The sequence below is a fragment of the Pungitius pungitius genome, chromosome 3 (genome assembly GCF_949316345.1).
Source record: "Pungitius pungitius chromosome 3, fPunPun2.1, whole genome shotgun sequence".
Lineage (NCBI taxonomy): Eukaryota > Metazoa > Chordata > Actinopteri > Perciformes > Gasterosteidae > Pungitius > Pungitius pungitius.
The window spans coordinates 5,211,678-5,234,693 of record NC_084902.1 but is presented as its reverse complement, the minus strand read 5'-3'; the positions used below and the strand labels follow the sequence as shown (position 1 = coordinate 5,234,693).

The window sequence follows — 23,016 nt, the reverse complement described above, 5'->3', positions numbered from 1 at the left end:
ACTTTATGTGCATAAGTTTCTTAAAGTGAGAAGCTATTGTTGCTTGTTAGTGCACATCTACACATCTACAGTCTAGGATTACAATGGATTTGTTACACCATTTGAAGTATGTGTCCTCGTTATGAAAGCAGGGGATCTTTTGCAAAACGACCTCTGAGGTAGATGTGTCATTGACAAAGGCGAGATATGCTGGTAATTATTCTCACCGAAATATGCTCAAAAAGGATTAAATAAAATCATAACACGATGTCACTCACACAATAAACAAAGCAGCAGGGAGAAAAGAGTCAATGCTGGTGTTGGGGGTTTAAAAAGGTAGGAATGATAGACGGTAACATTGGCAGTAACAGTCACACATACCAGCTTAGAGACTAATGTACAGACTGGCTGTGTTTCTGAGTGCTGGAGTGACAGGGAGCTGCACAGGAAGTCAGTCACACTGAGAGACAAGAGGCAAAAAGACAGATTATTGGGTAAACACAAAACAGGGACAGACAACATGGACGTCTTTACTCCTCCCGTCTTGTACTTCCCTTTTTTGGGGGGGATTAGAGTCAGGCAGAGAGACAGCTGGGGAAAGGGAAAAAAAAAAACCCGGAATGATGACTTAGATGGGCTTACGAGCGCGACAAAACCGACAAACATACATAGAAAATAGAGTCAGGAGTTCCGCTAGAAACGGAGCATTGCATAGTGCAGTACTTCTGGTATTTGCAAATGTCATTTGCACCCATTTCTATCTTTTGGTTCATCAAGAGTGCGCCGTCGTAAAATACGACTTCCTATTTTTATGTAAACGAACGTTGGTGCAGAACAAAGGTCTACCTCTATTAGCACGGCACTACACTTTGACTACAAAAACACACTTTATGACGCCAGCTATGATGCAACGCTGCAAAAAGGTCTTTGTTCAGAGTTTTGAATGACAAAACGAGGTAACCCAGCAGCGGATGTAAATGTATTACAGGAGGTAGTTTGCATGGATATATCTGTAAGTGCAGGGTTACATTTGGAAAAATGTACTTTTTTAATACGCTTTAAAGGTAACTTTTACTACATTTGAACAGTTGCATTGTTCAAAGTGGTCTGATGCATATATTTTCATGTTTGCTTGGATTTCACATGAACTCTCTTACTTCTTAACTGGGCTGTCAGCATAAGAAAGCAGCTATGGCACAGACGTCTAGTTGTAAGAACCAATTGGAAAAGGTTAGATTGCAACCGTAAGGGCCTATCAATAAGCTCCGACCTTGGAGTTCTGACCACCTGGCAAAAACACTTCCCTATAAATCTGTGTGTTTGTGTGCATGTGTGTGTGTGTGTGTGTGTGTGTGTCTGTGAGAGAGATCATACGTAAGCATGATTCATGTCTTTGCAACAAACTGGGTTGTAAAGTCATTGGCAGTGGAAGTAAAGGTAGAACGATAGCTGGCGCTGAGCAACCTTGAGATTTAATATCTACCGCGCTTTACAGGAGGCGTTCACCCTGAGAAATACACTCTCTAATACACGCGCACACATTTCCGAAATCTCTGCCTCACTCTGTGGATTAATCATTTATCTCAATACATGCCATTAAGGACGACTTCTGACACACAGTCACGTCCAGAGATTTTCTATTGCATTATCGATTCCTCCTCTCCTCTGTTCTCTTCCTAAACCTTCCTCTCCCTCTCTCTTATCATTCCTTCCCCTTCTGTACTTCAGCTCGATTCGGATCTTTTTTTTTCTTTGTCACTTCCACATCTTCACATCTGTTTCTGCGACGTTTCCGCGGGCCTAGCTTTTGCTTGGGGGGATTTCTATGCAACTACGCCATCATGCTCGTGCTCCTTCCCGTCATTCACCTGTACCAGAGTGTGAAGGCTCGCTTATCTCTTCCATAAAGACATGTCGCGGATGCTTTTGGTTTGAATTAAAAAAGGGGAGAAAAAAAAAAAGAAAAGTCCTGTCAAAAAAGCACAGCATTGTGCTTCTGCAGTGGAGTGTTGCTCCAAAACTATTAAAATGTGCTTGTGAACTGATTTCTCATGTTTCCCCCCTCGTAGGTGTGGCCAGGAGACACCGTCTTTCCAGACTACACCAGCCAACAATGCATCGACTGGTGGGTGGACGAGTACGTACGATTCTCCAACGAGATCAAACATGATGCCCTCTGGATCGTAAGTCAATTTCTAAATATTGAAAATGAAGGTGCATTTCCACTGATTAGTTTTTTGCCAACCCACCACATTGACAATATCCTGGATCCAATTATGCACACAAACAGCCAGTTAGCTTACTTTTTTAGTTATTTTTGGGTGCAATTACTTTACTGTGGGTAGAACATTGGAGGCCAACACAGGCTGGCAAAAAAAAAACAGGCTGGAATTAACATTATGTTGTTGCATTTGCCTCATTCATTACTACTTCTGATTACCCCAACACACACCATTTAAGATCTTACAAAACACCATAGCACATCCCAGGCTACTTTGTTTATCCGAGAGCGGGAAGAAAAACATTCTCCTCTTTAGTATGCAGTGATGAAGTCGGTGGAAGAATCCTTACATAGGACTGCCAATGATTTAAATGAAACCCTTTCCTCTGATGCCTTTGCAGGACATGAATGAGGTGGCTAGTTTCAAGAAAGGCTCGAATAAGGGCTGCGCTGATAACAACCTCAACTACCCTCCCTACACTCCAAGTAAGACACCTTTATTTAAGTGTTCTGCTCCATCACAATAGTATTTATATGAACAGTTTGGATATCAACAAAATCGGGGTTCCCTTAGCGGTATCTAAACGTTGTCATGGCAGCATTGTTTACAAGGTTGCCCTTTTATGCATACCAGCCATAACTCCACATACCTTTAAAGATACAAAGAATGTCATTTGAAGCCCAAATATTTTGCACAACTTCATAAATCTGTCACGATAGCTCATGAAGTAAGTTTAGGTCCAAAGGAAAACTCCCTCTAAAATAGCAAATCCCCAGTGGGGGATTTTGAAAATGACTCTTCTGCCATGTCTTCTATTCCGACTGTGTCCCAGACACGATGATCATAAATGAAAAAGGCCTGCTCCCTTGATGCCACCTTTTTATTGCACTCCTCCTTAGTCATCCCTTCCTCCATTGCTCAGGCTGTCTCTCATTTCCTCATTGTTCACACTTCCTATTGCTGCATACATCAATGTCGCTCTTTCTTCCTGGCCTGTTTTCCTCATTTTCTCTCCTTCCTTCACTGTATCCTACATTTTGTTTTCATTCCATTCCTCTGCTCACCTTACTCCAATATCTTTACCTCTTCCATCATTTCTCTCCCCACAGAGATTCTGGATGAGGTGATGTACAGTAAGACTCTATGTATGGATGCCAAGCAGGCCTGGGGGAACCACTATGATGTCCACAGTCTGTATGGCTATTCTATGGTGCTGGCTACTGAAAAGTGAGTGCATCCTCAATGAGTTTGGCCAGCTCGTGCTGAGGGGGCCAACAAACTCTATATGCGTAACGTAATAACAGTGCGGCACATGGGATCTTTAATGTTAAGTGCCGTGGAATCAGTGGCTATTGAGAAATGGCGACTCAATAATGGGACTGAAATGGAAAAAATAAAAAAAAAGAAGGGGCAAGAGAGAAAACTGTGGGTTCAGCGCAGCCCAGCGAATTATGCCCTCGGTTAAATCAAAGCCAGGGACTCTTGCAGACCATTTCAAGTTGTATCCCATGAGATAAGAGCAGAAACATGTTCTAATGAGTCCGGATCCCAAGGTGAGTGAATGAATTTCTCATATAGGTCTGACGCTGAAACCGTTTAATGGGGCCCATTACTTACACAAGCCTACAGAGAGGCATCAATGTGATTACAGGATATAATTATAACACTTATTTAGGTATGGAATTGAATGGAGCTTTAAGGAGATCAATGTTGCAGATGATGCTGTATTTATGGATTTAGCGGCAGGACACAATCAGTATTAGTTATGATCCATTTAGGAGACTAAATGTGGACATCTGATAGTTGACTGCAGTTGCTGGTTCGAGTACACATGTTTGGTCAGCTCAGTCTATGGATAATATCATGTGCAGTTGGTGTATATCCTAAAATTAAGTCAGGCAAATGCACGTAAGGCCCATTTGGTTACACAAAGTACGTCGCATAAAGTTTACCATGCCTCTGAAACCGTGCTCGGGTGCCATACAAATGATAATGAGATAAGTCAGGTGGGCCTAAAACCCAACTAATCTCTTTCAGTTTGCATCATGAAAACAAGCACATAGCAATTTGAATAGAGAGTAGCAGATGAGGTTCACAAGAGCGCATCAGATTCAAAATCCAAAGACTATGAAAACTGAACAGTCAAGGAGGTCAGCCTGCCACACGAGCATTCGCTGCACAAAAAACAAACCACTTAAATGTCACAGAGGTATGAAGGCTGCAGTCACATTCATCTAGCTGGTGGAATTTCTCTAGTCTCCAAGCCCCCAGCCAGTCATTTCACACAAGGCTAAAGTTGGCTTCAGTCGCCAGAATCCTAATACGCACTAATGATGATGGTATGGGAAATTGCATCAATTAGAAAGCTGCACACACCTGCACTAATGGGTTTTTCAACTGATGGAAAATAACACCCCGTAACACTAGACAAATGCAATGTACAGCATTTGCTGCAGAAATACATCATATACTATATGTTGTGTCAAAAAGTAGTAACGAACTTAACATTAACCACATCGGTGCTACAAGGGTTCCTTCAGCTTTTTCACAACACTTCCTGGGAATTTCCGCCATGAACTTTCATGTGTATCTCATATGTATTTGCTGACTTTTTTTTTTTTCTTTCTTGGTGGTCACGGAAATGAGGCACACAGTGCAAAACTTGTAAATACCGCGATAACAATACTTTAGGAGCAACAGTAGTTGCGGTTGATGGTACTACTGCTCAACACTCTCCACTGTGGCCTTCAGGTAGCACAACAACTCAAAAGGCTCTCGTTAGAGGATGTTTGGTTTGACCGTTCTGGGCGAACCAAACAGACAGCAAAAACAAAGTTAAGCCTCATGGCAAACATTCTGAAGAGGAACCACTCCCTATTTACATACAAAAGGCTAATTCTAATCTTAATAGGATTATAAACTAATGAAAATGCTGTTGCACGGCGGCCCTTTAAGAAGGTCGTCAAAATATTGGACCAAGTGCCAGGCCTTAACTTGGGCATATATCCAGAGAAAGGCTTTGCAAAGTCACATTAACATTAAGTACGATGTTGAGGCTTCCTGTAGCCGCTATTTTAGTAAAATATAGGACCGTTTAAGAGTTCCCCGGGTATTGCAAACAGCAGTCACTGCGGCCGCCGAATGAATTCAACATCTCCCGTTCCATTCCTCATCTCCTCTCTTCATGTCTTTCTCATACCCACTGAGATGTGAACGCAGTTGCCGAGGAACAGATGATTCCCGAATGAAATGCCTCGGAGCAGTCATTTAAAGGGGCAGATGAGCGTAACACATTTCACGACAGCTTATACATTTACCAATAGTTCGACTCACATGTTGGCATAATGTGACGAGATTGCAGAACACAACCTTCACAAAACGAGGGGCAGAACAATTGATCATGTATACAAATGTGTGTTGTGAATGCCAAAAGAACACAATCATAGTGTCCTTCCATGGTTGGAATACTCCTGCTGTGTGTCATGCCTCTTTCAAAGAAAAAGAATACGCCGGTCGGCGTTCACGCGCTTACAGGCGATGCAGCAGGGCTACGGACTCCTCGCTCCTTCAGGTATATTTGAAGAATTGGGACGTCCCTCCTAATGGAGAGTCAAGATTGATTTCTGGCTAACGGGCGGAAGAGCTTTGCAGAGAATGAGGCACGGATTTTGAGTAATGTGAAAGGCCCAGCAAACACGGGTCCACGAAGACACACACACACACACACACATTGTAATTGTTGGAACTGAAGCTAGCTCGTCTTTACTTTGTCCCCTTCAACACTTCCTCCTTTTTCTTCCTCTGTCCACAAATGAATATTATTGGCAGGAGACAGATTTCATAAACATCATCAGTGTTCCGTGTTGTCAGAGGAATCGACGTGGCTTCGAAATCCCAATGCAAACCGAATAAGAATATACCACGGGGAGGAAAAAGTACAACTGGCCCTGGCTTTGTGACCAAAAAGTGTCTCCCATTGTACTCGTCAGCATGTGTCCTCGAGATTGATTCCTCCCTTGTGCCGCTGGAGTCACCTTCTGCCACTTCACCCGTGTCTTTCTTATCCTAACCACCTCTCTCTTTCTCTGTCCTTTCTTCCTCCAAACCCCCCCCCCCCCCCCCCCCCCCCGCAGAGCTCTGCAGAGCGTGTTTAGAGGAAACCGTACCCTGATGTTGACCCGATCCTCCTTTCCAGGGGTGGGGAAATATTCGGGTCACTGGCTAGGGGACAATGGTGCCAACTGGAACGACATAAAATGGGCCATCCCCGGCATGCTGGAGTTTGGGCTCTTTGGGATTCCCTATGTGAGTAGTTAACCTCTGCGAGGCAAAACGCTGTTCATGTTATGCTCAAGGTAAGTGGGTCTGACAGGAGGAACTGTTTCTACCTGGACGCCGTGACGGGGATTAACAGGACTGCAAGGAGTAATGTCGCTTCAGCTTTTCCCACGGATTTAAACATGGCATCATAACAGTTTAATGCGGACCCCATTTCAAGCCTTATCACTCACATTGTCGCTGCACACTCGTAGAGGAAAAATGCATGTTTTGATTGATTTGATGTGGGTGGAAGGAAAACTCAAGGCGACCCAGAGCTCCTAGTCAGTTCATTTTTAGCAAATATCCATTAACGCGGGCACATTTCACTTGAGGCTCTAGCTGCCTTCGATTGTAATAATGAAACACAGAAACACGAAGCAGCATGTAGAGCGCTTGTGTCATACAAAAAGACCTCGTAACAAATCAATTCATCTTGAGCCATTTGTACGTCTCGCTACGTGTTTAAGTTTAGTTAACACGAAGTTCTGGAACAAGGAACTTTCCTTCTTTTTGCCTTCTTTTGAGGATTCAGCCGCTAATAGAGATCTATGTTCAGGCGTAACTATAAAGGCCGGAGGGCAGGCAATAAAAAGAGGCTCTGGAATGAAATCTATTAAAATGTCTGGAGGAACACCGGTTCCCTTTGGGGGAGCACCACCACGGGTTTGCTTGTGTTCTTCCTTGAAGGGAAAACACAGGTAAGAAAACGGCAAAGAGTGCACACACACACATGCACGCACGCGCACAGACCCAGCTGTGCACGGCTGGTGGGCTTAGAGAGGTCAACCACAAGATGCAGATCAAGAAGCGGATTTTAGTTTCTTCCACCTACACACACACACACACACACACACACAGGCACAGAAAGAGCGAGCCAGAGAAATGGGGTTTGGATCGATTGCTTACAGTTGAGCTCTAAAATGTGGCCAGTAGTAAACAAGAGAAAGCAAGCAGTCTCTGCAGACTGCCCTTTGACTGAAGTATCTTTCTTGGACTCCATTGTGCAATTAATGCAAATACGGATAACTGCCCACATCTACTGTGGGCCAATAAATCTTGACTGAATTGAGCAGACATTTTAAAGGGAAAAGATGTGTTCAGCCAACAAACAAGCAGAGGTGGGATCAAGTCACTGTTAGGCAAGTCACAAGCAAGTCTCAAGTCATTGCCCTCGAGTCCCGAGTCAAGTCGAGTCAAAGACGAAGCAAGTCCCAAGTCGAGTCACAAGTCACAGCTAACAAGTCTCAAGTCGAGTCACAAGTCGTGCCATTTTAGTTTCGAGTCATTTCGAGTCATTTTATTATAGTGGGGACGGGGAACCCTGGGTGATGGTGCGCTGCCTCACAGACCTAGACTACGAAGGGAAGGGTAATGGTGGATCGACTGTGACTGTGTTATAGTACTGTAACGCTCACCCCAATGCTGCAGCGTAAATAAGGAGGCGATGACTGGCTTGCAACTCCGCTGCATTTATTTATATAAAACAACTCAACTTCGGTCACTGTTGGCCGTCACCACGCCGAACGAACACTTCCGCATTCACGGCCCCCCAAAACTCGGGTTGTCTCGCGTAACTACAGCTGGTAACAGAGCATAACGTGAACACATGCAACATCTGCATAACTGATTAACTAATAACTTTAACTCAGCTCATTACACTACTTTAAAACGGACGTTGACATAATGTTGGCGAGGATTTCCATCGGAGTCTGAATCCGGGTTCAAAAATCCCGATTTTTGTAACCATGAACGAGCTGTCTCGTTGATACGGTCAAATGGACTGCAGTGATTGGATGTTGTTCAGGCAGCGCTCTCTGCATACAGGTGGCGCACATTTTTTTGACAGATGCAGATAAACAGAGCGGCGCGGTGGTGTGAAAATGGTATCCCCCAGTTTTCATGGGAAGTAGCAAGTCTTCTCGAGTCAAAAGGCTCGAGTCCAAGTCAAGTCACGAGTCATCGGTGTTCAAGTCCAAGTCGAGTTGCAAGTCTTTGTACGTTTTGTCGAGTCGAGTCTCAAGTCATCAAATTCATGACTCGAGTCTGACTCGAGTCCAAGTCACATGACTCGAGTCCACACCTCTGCAAACAAGAGCCCCTTTTTCACAACTGCAGGGAGAGTTGTTGGACTCAAATGTTTTGTTTTTCTTTCTTCAATAATTCTCCAACACACATTCTTCAACTGGAATCCACATCATCCTCTTCTCTTTGAGTTTGACAACGCAAAAGAAATCTTCCAACGCGCTGAGCGTACCGTTTTTTTTACGATTTAAAAGAACGGCGGTGTAGGCCCGTGGCTGAATGTCAAGCTGCCGTCCTCTCCTGTGCTTCAGATCGGAGCTGACATCTGTGGGTTCTTTGACGACACCACTGAGGAGTTGTGTCGTCGCTGGATGCAGGTGGGAGCTTTCTATCCCTTCAGCCGGAACCACAACGCTCAGGGCTACAAGGTACCCGAAAAGGCATTTTTGTCTTGCGACTCGATTCGATTCGATTTGTCAGTTTTATCACTCGTCCAGAGTGCTGCAGGGTGCACCGCTTTATTTCATAGCATTGCATATAGGTGCAATAAAAGGCCAAGTGGTTAAAAATAGAAACGTTTGTCAGTGTCCATGGTGATTGTCATCATATCAGCCCTGGTACGGCTGTGTTGAAAAGATTTTTGCAGTAAAACTAGTATTATATATTCGAACATCTGAAGAATTAAAACAAATTCTGGTAGGCACACATCACATGACGCAGAAAAAGTTAATGCTAAATGATGTAACCAGTGGCCATCTGGTTAGTGTAATCACTATCCATTCACACGCACAACACAACTGATAATAGCACAATTATTTTTTTAACCAAATATCTTAATATTAATTTAGAGACGATGTATAGGGTTGACAATTGGGGCTTATAATACAAGTACTCACAGTGACATTTCTGATCAAAATCCTCAGCTATTCTTGATTGTCTTCATTTTTTCAAATTTTCTTTCCAGTACAACTCTGACAACTAAACTGCAGTAGTAATAGTCATTCTAATAATGATCATCAAATTTAAAATGCTGGTGATATACACCTTTTCTCTTCAGGAGGCACACCATGAATTCAAATGTCAGTGTTTATATTGATGATCCATAGTGAGCACATGGACAAATGACTCGCTGAACAAAGCAGCATTGAATAGCGTGAAAGTGAACGCTCTCACAACACCCTTAATGTGACATTTCCATGCTGGTGAGTGCTGCTGAAATAGAACAGCATTACAGTAATGGAGGGGAGGGTGGGCAGGGGGGAGGGGGGACAGTAGTTTCTTGGAGGAGGGAGGGGGGGGGGGGGGGGGGGTTATATGCTTGGGGACAGGGACATGATGGTGATGCATCTGAAGTACGGTTTCCACTAAACAAGACAGCTAATGTGTGACCTTTCCTTTGCCCTAATCATGTCTCTCAACACATGGCCATGCAGGCCAGTGCAAACACACACACACACAATCCTCATCACACTCTCCGAACGAGCTGAGGGCATAAGTGATTAGCCAGATGAGGGGAGCACGGCCTGTTAGCAGCTAATCACCCTCTCACTCACCATCGGAATTAAATCATACTTTTGTTTCATTCTCAAACACTTTTTCCCGTATTTATCTTCATCTCTTTTAGGCTTTTCAGACTGCTTTTAAAAGAGTCTTTTGTGAGGTGTATTTCTATTTTAATCTGTATCATTACAGTTAATGTTCACTTGCTAAAATACAATTAATCTTTTTTACATTTCTTACATAGTCATACTCTAAATTTCCCATCACACCCTGGTTTACTTTCCCTCCAAAAAGCATCGCTCCATTCCCCTTATCTCCCCTCCAACTTATTCCTTTTCTCGTTCAAACAAACTCTCTTTTTCATGTCCCCATCTCTTTCCCTTTTCTGCCCCCCGTGGATAGAAGACAAATCTTTATTTCCCATTTGCCCTTCCTCTCTGTCGTTCCTCAACCCCATCCCTTTAATCCATCTGTGTGTCTCCAGCCCCAGGACCCAGCAGCGTTTGGTCCCGACTCCACACTGCTGAAGAGCTCCATACATTACTTGAGGATACGTTACACACTTCTGCCTTACCTCTACACACTCTTCTACAAAGCCCACACTACAGGGGACACAGTTGTACGTCCTGTCATGCACGAGTAAGTCATTCAAAATATGTCAATACACTTGATTTAATACATTTGAATTGTAAACTGAATATCTTATATTCCCTGAACTGTCTGTATTTGTCTTGTTGTCCAATGTCCGATGGTCCAATGTTATGCACCATATGTATAAAATACTTTAGCGACAAATGTTCATGATTTCTTATATCAGACAGGGACACTCAAGGGATTGAACATTTACTCAAATGTTGAAACAGTTTGGTGGAAAAGGCTCCTTTGATTTACGGCTTTATAATTTTTTAATTGGATTTAGTGTAGTGCCAAAGAGTCTCCTGCAGGAGTTAATAACCCGTTTGTGACCATCAAAGTTAAATCAACAATATCACATAGGAGGAGGTTGGGGTGGTGGAGTTAGGTCCGGCAGGAAATTAAGTTTTGGAAGCAAGGCCCACTCTTCAAAATGAACCCAATTAACATCAGCAGGAGTTTGGCTTTATATGCCACTATGGAATGAATGACCATAAAAACTAAGTCTGATGAAATATTCTCTAATGATCATCCATTTAGCATGCGTGGGGGAAAACACCTTCAAACTGCTCGGAGAAAATATGCCCAAAACTAATTCCGCCCACAGTGAAGTATTCCTCAAATGATTATTTTGGACATCAGCACAAAACAAGTACTTTGCCTACACCACAAGACATTTACTTAACTGCTATATGCACTTCATTTTTGGTCAAAGCGTCTTCAAAACAGACGAACACAAAAACACGTCAGCTGAAACCGCAGATATTCAGCAACGTGCCAGATGGCAAACAGCCGGCTGCAAAACATCACTTGTGAACACAGAGGCTTTCAATGCCAATAATTCATTCACATCAGGAACTGAATAATAATTAGCAACCACAGAGCAGCAGCCGGAAACTCACTACAATACAGGGCCATGGCTAGCTACTGAAACGCACAACAATGCAGGGCCATGGCTAGCTACTGAAACGCACAACAATGCAGGGCCATGGCTAGCTACTGAAACCCACCACAATGCAGGGCCATGGCTAGCTACTGAAACCCACAACAATGCAGGGCCGTGGCTAGCTACTGAAACGCACAACAGAGCAGGGCCATGGCTAGCTACTGAAACGCACAACAGACCAGGGCCATGGCTAGCTACTGGCAACGCCAAGCAAGCACAAGCGTGGAGCAAACAGCATCACAGTAGAAAACACATTTACATTGTGGGCATAATAGACAGTCACAATGTTCATGCAATACACCTGCATGAAAATAGTGGTCACTATCTCACGGCAAATTGGCAGCAAAAGATTCAGCGTGTTTGTGTGTTTTATTCAAAACGTATCTCACCGATTAAATACTCTTTTTTGTCACTCCCAAGATTCTACTCTGACAGTGCCAGCTGGAAAGTGGACCAGCAGTTCCTCTGGGGAAAATACCTGCTCATCACACCTGTACTACATCCGGTCAGCAAACACACAAACCCCAAATAAAAGATATAGACATGCTTTGGTCCTTCATATGCATGTGCTTGCACAAAATGCACTTTCATGACTGTATGAAACTCATCTAGACAGATAACTTACCATCATATACAGCCACAGTACATACAGAAGTATATAATGTAGTACATAGTGAAATGGGTGTTATAGATGAGATGATCAGTTACTCTCACATACACACTCACGCACACAAACACACACACACACATACCATGACCTCCGCTGGGAAAACATGACATGGGATTTTCTTTGTTGCCCTCCCCTCCTCTCATCCCTCCTTCTCCTCTCTTTCATTTCCTCCTTCCTTTCTTTCAACTCTAATGAGAACATTGACCTCATTACCAGCAGATTAGAAATGTAGATAGAAGTGTGTATGTGTGTGTTTGCGTGTTTGTGTGTGTGTGAGTGTGCGTGTGCATACCTGTGTGTACTGGGCGTGCCTGCACGCGCATGTGTATGCGAGCATACACAGTGATTGCGGTCATGTCAAAGTGGCCTGATTAATAAGCAATTTAGCATGGCCTCTTGTGAATTACAGAATACTGAAAGCGAATTGGATTCATAGTGGGGCCATGGATCGAGTAACTTCCATCAGTGCGATTTGGGGAAAGTTTATGATAAAAGAAGCCGAGGGTTTCCACTCGTAGTGCCTCATGGCTGGAGTTGGTCTGAGGGGGAGGTGCAAGGAAGGCCCAGGAGGATGACTACTACTAATACGTGGGATACTTACAAGGCAAGAACCACAGCTCAACTGCTGGGGCGTCATAAAAAGGATGAGTCTGTCAGAGCCTGGCATCAATTATGACTAACCACCCTTTTCTTGTGTGAAGGCAATGTGACCTGCATTGTCAAAGGGCTTTAGTCGTCACGGTTTGTAGAAAAAGCCGAAGAGGAACAGGAAACAAACTAAGCCGAAAGCGAGTTTGTCACTGACAGTTAAATAGATGCTCCGTGGAGGCAAATTATGACCTTGCTCGTGATGGTGACGGAATGTCACCCGTGAATTTAGTTTACTTCATAAAGTTATACAGAAATACTTTTTTGTGTGACATTGTAAGCAACTGCATGGTTCTTCCATAGGGGGCATTTGACATTGCTAGTCCCTGATGCGTACACACGATGCATGTCTATGTCACGGTGTGGGTTTGTTTCCTGTTTTATTTTGTAGTTTCCTGCCTTGTTGCACCTGGGTTAGTTTAACTTCCTGCCCTGTTGTGTTATCCTCTGTTATTGTCTCCTGTGCACCTGCATGTTTCCACCTGTGTCCAATCACCTGCACCCAGTGTATTTAAACCATGTGCCTCTCTATATTCTTCACATCTCTATGGTCAAACATTACAAATCAATTGGTCCAACATATCATCAACAGATGTTCCACCAGTGTCATCTCTTACCCATTAAAGAATTCTTACACATATGTTTTCAATAACACCACCGCAGTGAATATTGGGCCACAGCGCGTCTGTCGTTTTGAAAAATGTGCTTTTCAAGTGGCATTGCCCGAGGTCCAACTTGCTTCTAAAGCCTATGCCAGACCATTAGAAATATGTTGGACCTCGGGCAATGCCACTTGAAAAGGGACATTTTCAAAATGACAGATGCGATGAGGCCGAATATTTATCTTCTCTAGTGGCAGTGTGCCGCTGAGTCGCGGCGCTGCGGTTTTAGACGGGGTAACAGCGGGCATTAAGAACAGAGAGCGCCCACTTCCTGATTCCGATGCATCAGGCTGCGAAAGATAGTGAACAGAACAGCGTGTGACCCCCGGAGTGAGGTCGCAAGCTGATCTCCAACAGCCCCTTCTTATCCTACCGCCGCCTCTCTTTCTTCATTCTTCTCACATCTCCGTGTCACTTTCTATGTATCGCTCTGTCCGTCTGTCTTTCCCTTTCTTTAATGATGCTCTTGCTCCATCATTCAGATCAGTCGATGCTTTAACCTTGATCTCCGTGATAAACTGGGGAGGACTCCTGGTCTCTCTGTCATCCCCTCCAGTCTTCATCTGTGCTTCCACTCTCCCGCTTCTACTTGCTCATCGCTCCCCTTTACTTTTTCTGCTCAGCCTTTCATCAAGCGGTGGCTCCCTTATCTCATCTGCATTCTCTTAATCAGCTGCTGTCAACTCATCCTTATGATCCCTTTTCATTTCATCCCGTCTCTCTTTCCTCCTCCCGCTCACGCTCACTTCTCCTCTCATGTATCTCAGCCACCATCTGATCATTCTGCCAGTCTGAATCTTTAGCCCACCTGATAAAATCCTACCCCGTGGCTAACCCGGGCCGCGCTACTGCAAATGAGGGTACGGGCCTCATCCCTCGTCCCCTCTCAGTGGCAGCTAGCAGCCATGCTAGGTCCCGCGGTCCCTCCCCATTAGTCAACGTGTTGATTGATAGGCGCCGCGAGTAAATCAGACACCAGAAGACGAGGTGCCGGGGGAACCGTCCATTGCCCCTGGCTGTCACGCGACAGGCTGTGCAGCTGATGTGACAGGTGATCTGCCTCAAACCGCAGTCGCGGACCCCAAAGAGGACGTGAAGTCAAATGTGTTACAGACATTATAGCAAAAATAAGGTTTTTCCAGGTCTCGCATTTTGAATGATTTGTTTCTGTTTATTCATCTTTTGTTCCTCATCCTTTTTACCTGTTTGTTCTTCTCTGGCTTCTTGTCAATGATCTTTATTGTTCCCATTAACAGGCCTCAGTGGGCCACCCTAACTCTCACTCTCTGTCTTCCACTGGAAAAGAAAGAAAGAGGGAGAGAGATTTGCCGTCCGTGCCTTCGACAGGCGGTCCAGGCCTTCAAAGCCGACACCGTGTGTTTCACTAGTTGGTCCGTTCTCAAAAGGACCTCCGGTTTGCTGTTCCTCTCGCTGTGTTTATCTCTCTGCCTTTCTGTTCTGCCATGTCCAAAAGAGCAGAGAAGTGACAAAGCTATCAAAGGCCTGATTGATTGCTCCTGTCTGTCCACCACCTTAAGCTATCAAAGGCTGTTACCTATCAGTCGTCCCTTGATGTTTTTTTCATCGTCTGTTGCATCATAGTGCTAAAGACTGAAATGTCACGAGGGTTTGGTGGATACTTTACATCAGACTGTAGGCAGTTAAAAAAAAAAAAACTCTCTGTGATAGAAACATTTCATCTTTATCTTATTCATTATTAACTTGCTGTGATTTAGAGCATCGATGGTGGCTCCTATTCTCCTGTTTAGGCGCGTATAAGACTAAAAGGTGTCCTGTGATTTGTGTGGGTAGAAGCAGATGTTACCGGCTGCAGGTCAAACACAGGCATGCTTTCACACATGTGTCTACTTAACAAATCACACTACATAATGTTGTATTCAAAGGCAACATGAATTTGTTCACAAACGTACACGTGTGGAGAGATATTGTGTGTTGGTTTCCTGCAGGGTACGGACACGGTGCTCGCATACATCCCGGATGCTGTGTGGTACGACTATGACACGGTAAGACTTTATTCTGCTCATTTTAGGATATTTTTCTAAAACCTTTTACACTTCCAATGAGAGATTATGACATTTTTTACATGTAAATCAACAAAAATCAGCAGATACCACTCAAATTGTAAGAAAGTGATTGCATATCAAATATACAGTGTTAATATAAAAACATATATATAATACATTCACAGAAAAAATGGATGACAAAGAGGCTAAACAGGATAATGTGTAATGCGTTACATCAAGTGTCCCTGATTAATTGGTATCACAAAGGTTTAGTCCTCAATCAAAATCATCCCAAAATGGCTAATAATTACTATGCTGCATTACTGGAATTAACTCAAACACAAATAACATGTATCACATGAAAGTCTTTGCCTCGAGATCTTGGTTTTATACACAAAGATGAGAGATAAGACGGAGCTGGAGTCGGGACAAAGATGGAGGGAAGGATGGGACAGGGAAGAGAGGAGAGGGACTATCTCCCTGACAAGTAGATAAGAGAGGAGTTGAGGCCTTTAGGGACCTTATTTGGGCGTCACAGTTGCGATGTAAAGTGTCCACTGATCAGATGAACGATTAGATTGGCCGTCTTGCCGCCAGCCCCCTGTTCTCTTTGGTTCCCCCCCCCTGTGATCATCTGGACCAAGATGATGAGAGGGTTTGTGGGGAAGTATTGATGCCATAAAAATGACCATGAAAAGCAACTTACAGAGGTAAGAAATAATGGAAAGAAACAGAGGGATGAAGGAGCAAAATCACACAGGATGGGAGAAAAGTACAGCTCGTGACATGGAGAGAGAGAGAGAGGAGAGAAGCAGGGTCAACAGAAAAGAAGCGTAAAAGAGAGGATGATAACCACAGCTTGGAAGACGTGAGGTTGGGCCTGAAGGAATGAGGAGGAGAAGACAAGGCTAGAGAAGAACTCCTTAAGCCAGACAATAAGGGGGTGATAAGATCTGAAATTGGTTGTAGACGCTCCACTAACTCCAGCCCACACACTCGCCCATGCTCTACTGTACTGCATAAAGTCGTACACACACCTACGCACTCACACATCCATGGGAATGGGACAAAAAAGGGGGATGAAAAAAAAAAGAATTAGAGCCACAGAAGAGAGAATAACATGAGGTGGAAAAGAAAGTAGGCAGATGAGAATGAGAGAAGACAAAGAAAGAAGAGAGCCTCAAATAATTGTGGCTGTGCAGAGAATTCAGTCCTCAGGAGATCAGGAATGAACTGTTCTCTATCTGGTCCCTCAGAGAAACTAGTGGAGGAGCAGAAAGAGGAAGGGGGGGGGGGGGTTCAAATGGGTTTCTTTGCCTGACATAAATCATTTTAACAATCCCTAAAATGCCAAAAAATAAAATTGACAACTCACTCCCGATTTCCATTTTCAAAAATGTTTGATAACTCTGAACTCCAATTGCATGCAGTCATTTTCAGTTTAAATGATTCCACCTATGAAGAGGGTCATTTGACCGAATTTTTAAAAACACCACCTGTGTGGGTGTGGATTCTGTTGCCTCACCAATCAGATGCAGCAAGTGGTCGACCGCGGGACGTTTATCAACATGAATCTTCCAGCTGACAAGCTCGGGTTACACATCAGAGGTGGCGCCATCCTCCCAACTCAGAGGCCTGATGTCACTACAACATACAGGTACACACCATCACACACACACACACACACACACACACACACATGTATCACTTCAAATAACGTTGAAGGATTTCAACAAGCTGTCGCACAAAACGTGAGATATACCTGATTAGAATCCATCACACACTCACTTAAGTGCATACAGATCAACCAGACATTTTCACCTCATAGTCATGGATTATGGATGAATGTGCACTCGCTTGATCCATTGAAGCGTAGCAACATGTGCGTGTGGTGTTGAGCGTGTGTTTGTGTGTACGTCTTTAGTCGGCGGCACCCCATGGGTTTGATCGTGGCTCTCGATGACAACGGCCAGGCAGCGGGGGAGCTCTTCTGGGATGATGGAGACTCCAGAGGTATCGTGTGCAAACGTGCTGGTTTTGTGTTAAACGGGATTATTCGCATCTTGTTATTACCACTCTTTTTTTTCTTTTTTTTTTTTCTTCTTTCATTTGGAGCTCTTCTCTTGTTGAGCGCAAAGCTTCAAACACAACTCACACACATTAACAAATAAACGACACTTATCTGACAATGATTCACTATGGCTGAAAATCATAATCATCTGATTTGACAAAACCTCTTTTTTTTGTTTTACAGAAACAGTCAAGACAGGAAACTACATCCACTACAGCTTTTCTGTTGTCAATGTAAGTTCATCTCGCTTGCATCTACGCCATCTTTTAAATCTGGCCCACATATTTCCTTTCTGATCTGAACAGAAGTTCAAAGGTCAAAACCCCAAGAGACTTTAGACTTCCTCAATCCACAACATCAAGCATCATCGATCCACGCTGCTCTGCTAAAGCTTAGTTGGATCAAGTAACCTGTGTTGCTGCTTCACAGAGCAGAGAGAATTGCCCTGCATGCTTAATGTATGACGGTGAAGTTCTTCCTGTATCTTGGCATTACGCTGGGGTAAGCAGGGTCTGCAGGCTGCAAATGTATCGGATCAACTGTTTGAGGGAGTTCATGAGCTCGTGAATTATCCGGTTAACGTGATAAAACAGCAATCATTACATGCTGGGACTGTGAAAACTGAAAAATGTTCATTCATTTTCAGCAAAAAAAAGCTAAATAAAGTTCAATGTTTCGAAATGATCAGCATTATGAGTTTGAGAGCATGCAATGGGTTGTCATAAAGCATGCACTTGTGTGTCCTAAAACCTTACAGGGGGTGCTGACGATGCAGGTTATACACAACGGATATGACAACCCAGACAACCTCGTGTTTGAAAATATCACCGTCCTCGGTGTTCCTCAACGTCCCATCTCCGTCTCTGTGACCCACGTCAGCAGCGGACTGCCTTCAAACTCCACTGTGCCAACCTCCAACATACAGTACGATACAGCAAAGATGGTAAACACACACAAACTGACATACATACCCGTGCAACAAAAAATTGTTTTAGGAGTTGATGCAGACGAAATCAAAGATGAGAGCCAATGTTGGAAAACATTTACTATACTATCTATATCTAGAGATGTATCTGTGATAAATATTCTAAAGTATGAATGACAATTTACACTTCACTTCAAAGCAAAGGATCCTCTCTCTCCCCCCCGTAGGTGAGTCCTTCAGATATCGCAAATTAATCCGATCCATCCTACGCTTGGCAGGTATATATCGCTGTTGACCCCAAAAAAGTGCCAGGTCAAATTTGGTGCAATTTAGACACCTGACAAGTTCAATAATAGCCTGATAAACATTGAACAAACAAGGCAATGGCACCTTTTGCAGCAGTGGGGGGCGGAGCTTCGGGGCCTCTGCCTAGCTGAGCACGCTGTCTGCAGCTGGCTTATACAGACATTTGTTTCAATAAGACCGGGGATGAAAGCATCACTTTACATTCCAAGGTTAGCCTCTAAGTGTAAGAAATGATAACAATTTATGTTAGCTGAGGATCATCGAGGCCTTTGACTCAGCGTGCGTGAGGGAGAGTGCGAGGCAATGAGATATGGTCCCACGGTAAGTGCCCAAGGTTATAAGTAACTGGAAAGAGTCTGTAAAGTGTCAAGAGATTCAGTTCGCTATTTCTTTAGAGATTTGCTTTGTGTGCTTGTCACACAAACATGTCTGCGTGGCCTGGGTCAATGCCTGTGTAAATCCTCGAGGTCCCTCTGGTCACACATGCAAGCATGCATTCATCAATGAATGGGTGGTTATGATTTCCTGGGGGTGAAGGGTAAATGTGCTGTTAAACCGAAAACTCTGGCTTGCCATGTCCATCAGTCGGACTGGGCCTTGAACGTAGCTAAGAGCTGTGAGACAGCAGTAGTTCAACGTATATTAAACCGAGCAGAACTTGGCTTTTGGGGGTTTTTTTTAAACCCTTTCCCGCTTGCTATATAGCCCGACTTCCCTCTCCTTTGTTCACAGTCGATTTCCATGTGCCTGCTGTGTCTTTTTTCTTCATTCTAATGATGCATTCTGCACTTGCCTGTCTTGTAAGATGCGTTTTTGCCCAATTGCTCATCCATGATACTAAAATAAAATGGAAGAAAAGCTAATGAAGATCCCTGAAGTCTCCTCGGATGTATCAGATGGTGACTCGTGACTAGCGAGAAAGGGACTCCCCGAGATGTGTTGTGAGAATGAGTCATAATTCCCGACAGAGTGCTGTTGAAACAGCGGGAGAAATTAACAGCTGTGTCTTAATTGATGGTACGCAACGTCAAGCACACAGTCTCTCTCAAGGAAGCCTGTCCGAGCATGTTCTCTCTCTCCCTCTCTCTCTCTCAAGGCATCCTTGGATTTATTTCTCACCACTTTCTCCCATTTTCACTCTCGCCTGCACTTCATCACACACACACAAACATACAGGTTATGTTCCTGAAAAACCTCTCCCTGGCACTCGGGGAGACCTATCTTGTTGAATGGAAGCTGGTGGCTGGGGAGAAACAGCGGTTTGACTGCCATCCAGAGGAGGGAGGAGATGAGGCCAAGTGCAAGGCCAGAGGCTGCATGTGGGAGGTGAGGGGTGACACAGATGAGGTTCAAATGGATCTATATATATATATATATATATGTATATATATATATATGTATACATAATGTGTTTTCTTTCTGCCCCAATTTAGCCGAGCACCATAGAACGTGCTCCATGGTGCTTCTATCCAATGGACCACGGCTACGCTGTTACGGCAGTAGAGAACGTCAACTCCGGCATCACGGTTGACATCACTCGCAACCTGAAGTACAGGAGCAGTGGTCGCCCGGGGTCACCAGACATTGACACGCTCCGTGTTAAGATCTGGTACCACAGCAGCAACTTGCTGCAGTTCAAGGTTATTTTACTGGTTTTTCTTGATTTCCAACGCGCCCCTCTGACTCGCCTGCTCCACTTAAGCACACATGCAGTGACAAGCAAAAATATTCCTTCCATCCCTGTTCAGATCTGGGACCCATCCACGGAGCGCTACGAGGTCCCGGTGCCGCTGTCGCTTCCTCCTACTCCAGAGACCGACGAGAGCAAGAGGCTTTACAAGGTTGAAGTCACCAACAACCCATTCGGGATCCAGGTCATAAGGAAAAGCACAGGAACTAAGATGTGAGTATTTTAGTTGCACAGGTGGTTCAGTGGGGGATGACGCTGCTCTTAAAAATGGGCGCTTTTTTCGTGCCATGAGTTTGAGATTTCTGATGTTGATATTGGGTATCTTGTCCGAAAAGTTCAACTGTACCAGAAGCTTATTTTTGAATAGGCATTTGCTATTAAAATCTCTTTTTGAAAATTGAAACAATTATCTTTTTCTCGTCATACCAAAAACTACAGCTTCGAAGAAATTGAACATTTCAGAAATTAACCAATGCATCAATTTTTATATCATCTTCATATCATTGAACGTATGCTGTAATAAATTAAATAACCTGAAACCTGGAGGCCTTAAAATGTTAAGCTAAAATTGCCCACACAAATTATGCTTCTATTTGCTAAATATACGATAACAAAACGTTAAAAATGCTACTTTATTCATTTTCAAAAACACACAGTGGCCTTTTTGTCATGAATCTATGTAACATCAAAACATAATCACGAGATATGCAAATGCCACACATTAACATATTTAGCTGTAAACATCTGATAAAATGTTATGCAGAATAGCATTCAGAACAACTGTGCTGCTGCTTTATCTTCAACTATTTACTATCAACTCGGTTACTGTGGAAAAGATATTGCCGCAACAAAAACCTTTGTATGAATTCAAATATCTCAGTCTTTCTGGATGGTCTATGTTAATGCAGCATAGATGACCCACCAGTATTGCAAAGGAAAGCTTCCATTAACAAATAATAAGGTGGGACATTTTGTGAGAATTTCAATCAATTATTTCCAGGCAAGGACTTTTTTTGCCCATGTGATTAAAGTAAAAATGCTGGGTCAACGCTTCTGGCCCCGTTATCCTATCAGATGTGCTCTGGAAACGTGCCCAGTGTGTCCGCGCTTAAAGTATCCTCCTCTCGTTTAGCCATCAAGATGATCTCACGCGAAGCTGTCGAGAGTCTTTTTAAAGAGCATCTCAATGCAAGGGTGACATTATTTCATAGTGAGATTTTGCTAATTAAAATGACTATGTTGAAGGGATGAGTATTCTTCTTCTTATTTCTGTCAAATATAGTGTGAACGACTCAAATTTGACATCAATTCCCTCTCCCCTTCTCTCCTCTTCTCTCATCGATTTGGTGTTATTTCCTCAGTTGGGACTCCTCTGTGCCAGGTTTTACGTTCTCAGACATGTTCATACAAGTGTCCACTCGACTGTCATCCGAGTACGTGTACGGCTTTGGAGAGACGGAGCATCCCACGTACAAGCACAACCTCAACTACCACACCTGGGGTATGTTCGCCAAGGACCAGCCTCCTGGTGTAAGTATCACTCTGAAGCACATGCATGCACACATGTTAGAAAACCCTGCTGTTCATACATAGTTACATGCCATCTGGAAAGGGTTTAGAAAACAATGGAATATGAATTAAATCATTCATATTCCATCCAACCCAGCTAGTCGTGGCATATATAACAGAGCATTCTGCACTGGGTTTCTTTAACAGCCCATCCTCTGACTGTAGAGGTGACTGGAAAAACAACCTCGCTGACCAGTATGTAAACCTGTAAACCCGACGTGAGGCCGATTATATGTGTGCGGGCTGAAATGCTTTTATCTGCCGAGGACAGGGGGAAGTTTCCACCTGCATCAGCATTATCAAGCCGATATCAAGAGCCGGCATGACAGCTGGGTTCAGACAAATGTTATGGGAGCCCTCAGAGAACAAAATCATTTTAGTTAGGAGGGAAAAAAGCAGTAAAAGTAGATGAAATGAAAATAATACAAAGATCAGGAAAGGTGGTCTATATTTACACGCATCCCGCTTTCATATGCAAATATCAATCCAGATAAGACACTTTAAATACATATCATAAAAATAAAAGTAGTTATATAAATACTACTCCAACTACTAAGCAAGTTAAGATAGGGTCCAGGTCATTTCTCTTTCTGCGTTCACATAATAACACCCACCCTTCGTTAAAGTCTCTGCTGAGCACCTTTCTACACCTGGTCCCGGCCAAAGCTCCCAAATCAGGATTAATAAACAGTTAATTTAAGTTGAACAGTTCAACACGGAACATTTCAAACGAGCAGACCAAACAAACGATAAGCAAAAAGAATCTACCCTCTTGGGTCTTTTTTGTTCCAAATTTGCACAGACATAGATAGCCACAAGGATACACTAC

General features: G+C 43.6%; 1 protein-coding gene across 1 annotated transcript in view; it reads left to right on the top strand.

Annotated features, from left to right (window-relative positions):
- si (sucrase-isomaltase) overlaps window positions 1–23,016 on the top strand; it is a 51,839-nt gene that overhangs the window by 10,766 nt on the left and 18,057 nt on the right. Inside the window, exons 13-28 of the mRNA XM_037463803.2 lie at window positions 2,049–2,162; window positions 2,602–2,686; window positions 3,311–3,428; window positions 6,335–6,506; window positions 8,855–8,971; window positions 10,528–10,682; window positions 12,043–12,127; window positions 15,570–15,626; window positions 17,159–17,283; window positions 17,551–17,639; window positions 17,881–17,930; window positions 18,455–18,640; window positions 20,105–20,254; window positions 20,362–20,568; window positions 20,677–20,831; window positions 21,980–22,148. Of these exons, the coding sequence (XP_037319700.2) occupies window positions 2,049–2,162; window positions 2,602–2,686; window positions 3,311–3,428; window positions 6,335–6,506; window positions 8,855–8,971; window positions 10,528–10,682; window positions 12,043–12,127; window positions 15,570–15,626; window positions 17,159–17,283; window positions 17,551–17,639; window positions 17,881–17,930; window positions 18,455–18,640; window positions 20,105–20,254; window positions 20,362–20,568; window positions 20,677–20,831; window positions 21,980–22,148 (2,034 nt within the window). The remainder of the gene's footprint in view (window positions 1–2,048; window positions 2,163–2,601; window positions 2,687–3,310; window positions 3,429–6,334; window positions 6,507–8,854; window positions 8,972–10,527; window positions 10,683–12,042; window positions 12,128–15,569; window positions 15,627–17,158; window positions 17,284–17,550; window positions 17,640–17,880; window positions 17,931–18,454; window positions 18,641–20,104; window positions 20,255–20,361; window positions 20,569–20,676; window positions 20,832–21,979; window positions 22,149–23,016) is intronic.